Source organism: Aphanomyces astaci (genome assembly GCF_000520075.1).
Source record: "Aphanomyces astaci strain APO3 unplaced genomic scaffold supercont1.226, whole genome shotgun sequence".
Taxonomy (NCBI): domain Eukaryota; phylum Oomycota; class Saprolegniomycetes; order Saprolegniales; family Verrucalvaceae; genus Aphanomyces; species Aphanomyces astaci.
Genome location: NW_009798489.1, coordinates 1 through 9,547, shown reverse-complemented (window position 1 = coordinate 9,547; position 9,547 = coordinate 1). Strand labels below are relative to the sequence as shown.

At 53.5% G+C, this 9,547-nt stretch overlaps 4 protein-coding genes across 4 annotated transcripts; all 4 read left to right on the top strand.

Annotated features, from left to right (window-relative positions):
* Positions 1 to 304: 304 nt before the first annotated feature.
* On the top strand, positions 305 to 1,415 carry H257_18810 (hypothetical protein; the record flags this gene model as incomplete). The annotated part of the gene is made up of 2 exons (XM_009847936.1): positions 305 to 1,189; positions 1,269 to 1,415. The coding sequence occupies 2 exons, from the start codon at positions 305 to 307 to the stop codon at positions 1,413 to 1,415; spliced, it is 1,032 nt and encodes a 343-aa protein (XP_009846238.1).
* An 11-nt stretch (positions 1,416 to 1,426) lies between these two features.
* H257_18809 (hypothetical protein) lies at positions 1,427 to 7,755 on the top strand (the record flags this gene model as incomplete). Its single annotated transcript, XM_009847935.1, has 8 exons — positions 1,427 to 2,773; positions 2,896 to 3,081; positions 3,123 to 4,804; positions 4,856 to 5,504; positions 5,806 to 5,910; positions 5,958 to 6,166; positions 6,208 to 6,424; positions 6,514 to 7,755. The coding sequence occupies 8 exons, from the start codon at positions 1,427 to 1,429 to the stop codon at positions 7,753 to 7,755; spliced, it is 5,637 nt and encodes a 1,878-aa protein (XP_009846237.1).
* Positions 7,756 to 7,758: 3 nt separating this feature from the next.
* Positions 7,759 to 8,374, top strand: H257_18808 (hypothetical protein; the record flags this gene model as incomplete). Its single annotated transcript, XM_009847934.1, has 2 exons — positions 7,759 to 8,130; positions 8,228 to 8,374. 2 exons carry the CDS (start codon positions 7,759 to 7,761, stop codon positions 8,372 to 8,374), a joined length of 519 nt encoding a protein of 172 aa, XP_009846236.1.
* Positions 8,375 to 8,411: 37 nt separating this feature from the next.
* Positions 8,412 to 9,504, top strand: H257_18807 (hypothetical protein; the record flags this gene model as incomplete). Its single annotated transcript, XM_009847933.1, has 2 exons — positions 8,412 to 8,725; positions 8,805 to 9,504. 2 exons carry the CDS (start codon positions 8,412 to 8,414, stop codon positions 9,502 to 9,504), a joined length of 1,014 nt encoding a protein of 337 aa, XP_009846235.1.
* Positions 9,505 to 9,547: the final 43 nt, after the last annotated feature.

Below are 9,547 nucleotides of genomic sequence, written 5' to 3'. Positions count from 1 at the left end.
CCTAACCACCAACTCAATGGCAGAAAGGCATCCTCACAAAATATGGCCCAAACATCCATAGTACTGACATAAAGTCGACCCAGTGCGCGAAATCTTCATCCATGGAACAGGCTCGGACCCCTGTTTCGTACACCATCGTATTACGCGATACAACAAAAGTGTACCACCGAGTATCCGAGCCAAACGAGCACAAGCTCCGGCATCTGCCCGGACACAAGCAACGGAACACCATCCAACAAGCCATAATAACGCTCCCGAGCAGGCCCTTGAAGCACAAGCAGTGTTGACCTCCGAAGATACACGCATGGACTCGGAACACTCAGAATCAAGCGACTCAGAGCATTCTGCAACATCGGAAGATGAAGATATGGGCCAATCCATGGAACACGCCGATTCCAACCCACCCACTCGCAGCAATAGCACCAATGACCTTCAACACACCACTCCGTACGATGACACGGCTTCAGAAGGTTCAGCGGATGGCCCAACAGTGCTAGTACGCGCGAACTTTGTCGATGACGATCCCAACCGGCGTGTACACACTCGTACTGCCTTTCCGGACGATTCGCCATTGTGGTGTCGAGCTCAACTTTCCCGCAGATATACTTCGAAAGCATCCTCACCGATTCTTTTGCCACAAGCCATCAGCGTTGATAGCGTCGCCACGGACCACCCTGGCATCGTTGTCCACGCTTTTCCAGCCCATTACAACTCGTTCGAAGTTCTGGACGACGCGGACGATGAAATCGACGCCACTCCTGCTCCGTACATCGTGACTGTCGACGGGAATCCGAACCTGTACGCCACTCACGCTCGCTCCAATGAAGACCTCCAGTGCTACAATGCATTCAACACGGACGTTGAATCGATGACGGTCGGCGAGCTGACGGACTACCTGGAACATTACGCGAACAGTTTCCAGTCAGAAGACGACTCAAGCATTGCCTTGGCCATGATCCAAGCAAACCCAGGCCATTTAGCACCAATCTTGGACGTCCAGACACCGACAAACATTGAAGTATTGGTACATAAAGCACCTGGACATGCCCTCCAACGTTTCATCCAAAGCCACTCGTACCTGGACCGCATCATCGATGCCATGCAAGAACAAGCCAACGCAACCCTACCTCAGCCGTTATGGGCACACCTCTGGCCTGAAGCAGCGACATCCAACAACCCAACATCACTGGTACTGTCGTCATTCGTGCCAAACTCGGCGAACCACAGTAGTCGTGCTCGCATTGGCGCAATTCTGCCTGTTTTTACAGCTGAACCAACCAGAAATCTATTTCAATGCGATCAAGGTTTCTGCGTTGGTTCACCAAGCATGTCACAAGCATGGTGGCCTTCCCCGACTGGCAACCTTGACGCTAGCGCCCCATTTCCTCTGGTCCGACGAACCCTTTGTGCTCTAGCTGCTTCGCCGATGGGCGACTACCTTCTCACGCGGTCCAATCTCGCAATTCCGATCCAACAAGCCATCATGGTCCTGGCAACATCCACCCGTTGGATGTCTTCACACTTCCCTGCTACTCCGCCTAACTCAGCCGAATGGCAGCTCCGTGGTATCTCCATCAACGCCAACGGAATAAACCATCTACACCGCTCACTATTCTCAACACTCGCTTCCAAATTCTCACTCATTGCTCTACAAGAAACCAAGTTCACATCGCACGCCAACCTACTCAAAGCCAACCACCATTGGCACACGACAGATGCGTATGGAACTGCATTTTGGTCACACACGCACTCCCCAACCTACGACGGGCACAACGGAGTCGGCTTGCTCCTCACCAATGCATGTCCTATCGACGATCCCGTCGATATTACATCCGACCATGTCGTTCAAGACTCACCACTCCAAAACCGCTATCTGGTCGTCCAAGGCACGCTTGAAGATGTCTGCATTTACATTCACGTGCTCTACGCGCCAGCCCAACCTCAAGACCGACCAGCATTTTACCAAGCACTACCCAGAGCTTTCCCCGACAATGCTAAACACATTGTTTGCGGTGATTTCAACACTGTTCTGGGCCCACTCGACACGGACGCAACTGCAAGCACATCGGACCCAGGCCGAGCCCCGCTTATGGATTGGCAAATTGCTCTGCAACTAGTCGATCCTTGGCGCATCCAACACCCGACCGCGATGGAATATACAAGTCCACAATCCAATCGTCGCATCGACATGGCGCTGGTTAGTTCCCACATATTTGTCAACAACGTCCGCCGCATCAAACATGCACACGGGATGAAGTGGCACAACTCCGACCATGTTCCGGTCATTTTTGACATCAGCACTCGAACATGGTCCCCAAGAAACATATCCAAACCATGGCGCTGCCCCACCTGGTTACTCGCACTTCCACAAGTCAAGGAATACCTCTGCGGAAGCCTCGCCACACTCATGGACACATTGTCTGGTCACTCAATTCCCAACTACAACCCTGGTTGTCTTCTGGACGAAAACAAGCGATCAGACAGTATCTACCTTAGAGAAGCCTACGCTACTCACCACAACACCACTCAAAGGCGCCTGCATGATTTGCTCCTGGACGCACGGCTTAAAGAAGCTGATTCGCGAAGAAGGCCTTCGCCAGAAGCACTCAAGGCGTACAAATCAGCACAAACCTTATATGAAAAGTACTACGCGTCGGTCAAGGAATCTCAAAAGCAAAGTCGTTTCGATCAAATCTACACAGCGATGAACGAAGCTCGAAGGAATTCCTACGGCCCCCCACGCAATCCTGCCACCAAGCACGACTCCCAATCCGTACGCAGGCCGAATTTGTTTCAACAGCATCGAAATTTCGTCAATACTGGGCGCAAATCTTTCAGAGTCCCTCCCGCGATCTCAATTGCCCAGTCCAGCCTCACAACAGGCGCAGGTTACAGTCCGTACTGGCCAAGACCACACGCCGACTCACGACAACGCAGCGTCGTTCGATGGAAGCACCGCTTACGGCTAACGAATTCTACTTTGCGATCACCAAATCGGCCCGCAACAAAGCACCCGGCCCAGACGGCTTGCCGATCGAGTACTACCTCACCGACCCTCACAACTGGGCGCGTGTCTTCGAAGTATGCTATTCAAACCAGCTGCACCGAGGCCGTATGACAAGTTTCAACGCCGGGCACACCTTTCGCTTCTCTACAAAGCTGGTGAACGACTCGAACCTGGCAACCATCGACCGCTCACGCTTCTGAATTCGGATGCTAAGCTGGGCCCCAAGATTATGTCGTATCGACTGGGCAAGACCTTACCAACCATCCTCCACGAAGATCAAAATGGTTTTGTCCCTGGCCGACCCATCCAGCAAGCCCTGTTCGAGTTCACATCGATCCAACAATACTGCAAACTGAACGACGTCACGAGTGCAGGGGCAGTGCTCCTCGACTTCGCCAAGGCATTTGACAGCGTACTATGGGAAGTATTGGATGAAGTTCTACGCCACTTCAACTTTGGCCCGACCTTTCGAGCATGGATCAAGACCTTCTACAACAATACGCTGATTTACATCCTTATCAACGGCAAGCCCCTTGATCCGTTCGAACTCGGAGCAGGCGTACGGCAAGGTGATCCATTGTCTCCTGGGCTATTTGTGTTATTCATCGAACCGATGCTCAATTACATCCGTTTTCACCTGCCTGGGATCACGATCGACCGGACGAAGCATGCGACGATAGCTTTTGCCGACGACTGCACCGGAATCCTGGCAGATCTCAACGACACTCCTCGATTTCTCGACCTAGTCGAGGATTTCTGCAAAGCCACCGGTATGCGCCTCAATAGACGGAAGACGCAAGTGCTACCATTCATTCCATGGCGCGACCAAGCCCTACCGAGCCGTCTGGCTTCTTTGGGCATCAACATCACACCAAACTCGGGTCACTGCAAGCTCCTGGGAGTTTTCTTCGGCCCAAATGTATCACACGACCGTCGTTTGGACCATTTGCTACCCCTGGTTCATCAGCGATGTCTGTTGTGGCGACACCGAGCTCGAACCATCCATGGGCGTGTTGTTCTGCTCCGAACAATGATCCTGCCCCTGATATGGTATACCACAACCGTCACCTGCACACCTCTGGACAGTCTCAACCGTTTCTCACCACTACTGCTGGACTTCCTGAACAAGAAAACCACGGTAGAACTCCCGGACAGAGCCGCGAAAGGCATCTTGGCCAAGGAATGGTACACGGTACCTCGAACGAAGGGCGGCCTCGGCCTCCCCACGCTATCAGCCACCACACGCAGCCTCCAGCTCAACCTTTTCTTTGGCGGTATTCGACAAATACGGCAACATCCAGGCAAAACACCCAAGTGGTTAAATCCAGCCATAACGCTGTTCAGTCAAGCACTTGTTGGCCATGGCTGTGGTATGGACATCTTGTATTTACACCTCCGCCAGCCGGCGCGCTTTGGCATGGGTTACTATGGCCGGATACTCGGGCCATATCTTCACCAAGTGCTTTGCACATGGAACCAAGCAACGACGGTTCCCTCGGTGGCTACAATGAACATGTTGGACCTCTTCCACATTCCTTTCTGGATCACTCCAAGCTGTACGACGACTCAACAGCCTCTGAGAACACTCACGAAGACGGCAGGCCTATTCAAGGCACTCCAAAGTCCACTGGCGCACTTATGGGACTTTGTCCAGGGCGGATACAACCTACCCACCGCATTTACCGATGCTCTATTTTGGTTAGCACCATCTCGCACAGCACTGATGGCGGGCACAGCCATCGCACGACATCTGGAGCCGCTCACTGCTCGTATCCTGGACATCCCAAGCGGCCCAACGTTTCAAGCACATCTAAACGCAGCCCACCATGCCTGAACAATCGATGGAAGCCCTGTTGAGAGCATCACAGCCTTTAAAATACGCAAACAGCTCCACCAAGTCCAACCCCCGTCGATCCAACTAACTCGGCTTGGCGTCCATCGACAAGCCAACTGGCCCCAAGTCTGGCAAAGAGAGCTTTCCCTAGACCGGCACCTACTCCCCATTTTCGGCGATATCAAGTTCCGACTACAACATAACGCCCTGGGTTTTTTGTACAAGTTTGCATGGCGCCATGGCTATACGAACTGCGTGCACGGCTGCGACACACCCGAAACCGCCATCCACTTGTTTTGGGACTGCCCCCATGCCGAACGAATTTGGAAGCGCTACCTCACGCCCTTGGAATTTATCTTCGGTCGACTCGGTTGGCAAGACATTTTATTCACCGACTCTATCCACCTCAAGGAAGAATTCAAGACGCAACCTCAAGATGGCTTCTTCGTACTGCTACACTTCGTACGGGCTATCTGCTTTCGCCAACTGTGGCTCCAACGAAACCTGCTACTCTACAACGAAGCATTCTCTGACACCTTGGCCCTCGATGCGGAAATTCAAGCGTATATGTGGCTACACATACAAGCTCACTTCAAACGCATCGACGGTCAAGACAAGCGGAAATACAAGCGATTCTACGACATTCTACGGCGGGGCGGCGATGTATACAAAGACTTCCTACCGAAACAAACAAGCCAAAACGAAGTTAACACCAGTGGAAGCCCTCCAAGTCAAGTTCAAGATGTAAGACCCTAAACTGCTTACGGGGGACTTAACGATTTTCAAGCAAGAAAACTCAAGCACGAGGTCAGCAGATAAAATGCATATTTTTTGCGACGCAAAAAAAAGAACGGAAGCCAGCCGGCTTCCGTTGCGAGACCTCAAGTCAAAGCCTTTCAACTCCAACTCGAAGCCAACAGCCTCAGCAGCATACTAGTGCGTCCACCAGTATGTGCGTCTTCAGCTGCGACTCCGACACCCCCCGACAAAACAACTACCAACTGGTCAAGCTGCTCCACCGAAGGGTCCTGTATGTTTGCTCAAGACCCCCAAGGAAGTCGTCAAGCGCGTTCAAAATGGCATTTTGGTTGCCACAACCATTCGACATGGCATCAGGGTAGCCACAACCACACACAGCCATCAGCAGGACGCAAGCAACACCGGACACATGCCCAACTACCACCCAAGGAAGCAATCCAGACAAGCGCCCAGCAACCACCTACAACCGTCATCCGGCACGAAGGTGATGACATTGCTGCCAACACCTCCGACATCAACAGACCAACTTCTATGGAAGCCGACCAACAATCGAAATGGCATTTTCGGTCGCCACAACCAAGTTTGGCCCAACAACAGTTGCCAGTAGCGCTGAAGACCCGCCCAACAGCCCCCCATCGACGGTAGTCATCGTGGATGGGGGGCTGTTGGGCGGGTCTTGCCATCTGTTCCGTATCCGATTGTACCCCGGCTTGCCCAACCGCTTTCTGAGTCCGTCCGTGCTACGCTACTCTCCCACCACCGACCGCCATGTCCAAACCGACCAAGCCCAAGGGCAAACCGAGCCCTTGGGTCTGATTCCACCAGTAGGGCAGTATCTGCTGAGCGAAATGCCCACAGAACGAGCCCTCACTCCTCCGTTGGGGATGGAGCTGGTGGGAAAGGACCTGTGCAGATGGATTTAGCGGCAATCAACGCCAAACGCGATGCTTGGTTTGCCACCCATGACCCGCCGTTCATCTCCCGTCCCAGCGATGCCGAACTCGACATTGCCATCGACGCCCTGATGGCCGCCAATCTTACTGGCGACCCCAGTGATCTGCGCTCGCGCGCACTCCTCCGTTGTCCTACCAAGTCCGCGGAGAACCACACGATGTGGATTCCAGCGATGAAGCTCTCGTTGACCCTCCCGTTGGCGTCCATCCTACAATCTCTCGGTTCATCCAGCATGCCTGCGATTTGGACCAACAACAGCGACCAACTACGCAACTTTACTGTCGTGCGCGGCCAAGGCATCCGTTTTGATTGCATCGATGCGTCAACATGTGCTAAGTTGTCGAACCTGCAACTCACGATCTGCGACGAAGTCCACAAGGTCTCTTCGTTCTCGCGCCACGGCACGAAGTATTTCGTGGAAATCAGCCGCCTCGACCCGGACGTATCCGACGAGATGATCTTCGACCATTTCTTTGCGATGGGCTGCCAGCCCTTGGATGTCCGCCCGGCAGTCAACGTCGGAAGTATGACCTCTCGCAACCGTGTGGTGCACTTCAACTATGCGAAAATCCCACCCATGCTGTTGGACACAGCTGGGAAAAGTGTACGTGAAGTATGGTTCGGTCAAGAAGAACTCCCTGCTATCCTGAACCACCGGGACAGGAAGTACAACAAGCATCTACCGCCTTCCATTGCGGCCCGCCAGACCAAGCCCACGGCGCCAGCGACCGCGAAGCCGAATCGCAAGACTAACCCGAGCGTCCCGGATGGTCCCATGGAATGCTTGCCTTTCTCAGTGGGCATGCAAGACCTGGCTCCTAGCTTTACAGCCGGTGCCAATTCGTCACCCTTGGTTTGCACCCGACCCCAACCATCTGACCCGCCGCATGAGTGGTACACCAAGATCAAGGCGCAGTGCATTCCTGGCTTTGTGGCGCCCGCGCCTGCAGACTCTCACATCTATATCGAACCGAAGACCGCGTTCGAGGACCCAGTTAACGGCGTTCAATCATGGTCGATCTCGCTTTTCAACCGCTTCGAAGCCCTAACAAGCGGAGAAGAAGGAGCCATCCCACAAGATATCGACATCCGTATCCTTCCCGTGATGGAGGATTCACCCCGCCCGCTATCGGCATGTCTACCAATGCCAGAGTGGTACTCGACCCTGCAGTCATGTCTCTCGCATTCGTACAAGGTCTAAGAAATGTCGATCGCACAAGTCGCGCAATACCTCGAAGAGTTTGGCGCTACGGAGTCCGTCAAGCAGTATGACGACTCGCTCCTACACTCTATCGCGGCGCAACCTTCGTTCTACCGTCCGTGGCTGGCGAACAAGAACCATGCACTACTCGAGCGCTACGTCGATGCGCATGCGTTACAACGTTTTGCTATCACCCATGACCCATCGGATACCATCTGGTCGCAAAAACGCCTGTTGATTGCTGATGCGGCTATGGAAACATGGCATCAAGATGAACCTCCCACGGATGGCGAACTATTGGCGTATCTGATCTCCCGCGCTGTTGACATGGCCGACATTGCACGGGAATTGGACTTAGCGCGGCGCTTACAGCCGGTTTGATCTTCTGTGTATGATTCTGGCCCCATCCATCTACTTTGACCCGCTGAAGATCGCAGCGATTACTCAACGAGGCGAAATGGGTTGGCTGCAGGGCAGTTTCACTCTTATCTGGTCAGACCAGACGCTCCACGACCAGGCGACCAACGCACTGGGTTCGATGCTCCTCCGCCAATCTCTACCTACGCGTTTCCACGAGGCCATCAAGATCGTCCAAACCGACCTTCCTCGCTACGCCTAATTGGACCCTCCGCGGACTCTCTCTCAATGCGAACGGCATGAATCACACTACGTCGTCGCAATTCACATCACTGCTACCCTACCACCTTGTTGCTCTTACTGAGACCAAGTTCACACAACTCGACCACCTCGAATCGGCCCACTACCACTGGAACTGTGCTGACTCAGGTGGCCTCTCATTCTGGACACACATGTCATCGTCCCCTTATGACGGTCGCAACGGCTGTGGCTTGCTGGCCACCTCCAACTGTCCAATCACCGACATGGTCGATATTTCATCTACCATGCCAAGCGCAGCGACTCTTCGGAATCGCTATCTGCTTGTCCGGGGCCTTCTAGATGACATCGTGGTGTACGTCCATGTCATCTACGCCCCCACCAACCCGATAGAAAGACCTGATATCTTTCGAAGCCTTCCGATGGACTTCTAGCCGGAAGGTCATCATATCATATGTGGTGATTTCAATACCACTATGCAACCCCGTTCTCGACCAAATCGGGGACTACCGCAGCCATGGCACGGGCCGAGCCGAGCTATTGTCTTGGCTCAGTCACATCAGCGCACTTGACCCTTGGCGCCAGTCAAACCCGACGACGTTAGTCTACTCCAACCCGACCAACTCCACCCGGCTAGACTATGTGTTTATGACGCCGGAACTGTTTACCGACTGCTTTGTCCACGCGGAATACCACGTCAACATGCGACACCATTACTTCCACTGCGATCACGCACCATTATCGTTCCACTTAGAGACAGCGTCGTTGAAACCTCACACCAAGGCCCCATGGCGCTGTCCGACTTGGCTTTTTCAACTGACGGAAGTAAAAGCCGAGCTGGAACGACTTCTGGATACCATGCTCGATGCCCTACACTCTCCCAACCATCGGCACTACAACCCCGGGTTTATGTTTCACGAACATATTCGTGCGGCTTCCATCTACCTACGCCAACAATCCCGACAACGTCATAATGCGAAGTTGAAGGAATTGCAATCGCTGCGTCTGAACTTGGCATCTGCTCTCCAAGTCCATCACCGTGCTCCATCGGCAGACACGGATGAAACACTGACAGCTGCGAGTCATTCAATCGGTAGGTGCGACGGGCGGTGTGTACAAAGGGCAGGGACGTAATCAATGCAAGCTGATGACTTGCGTTTACTAGGAATTCCTCGTT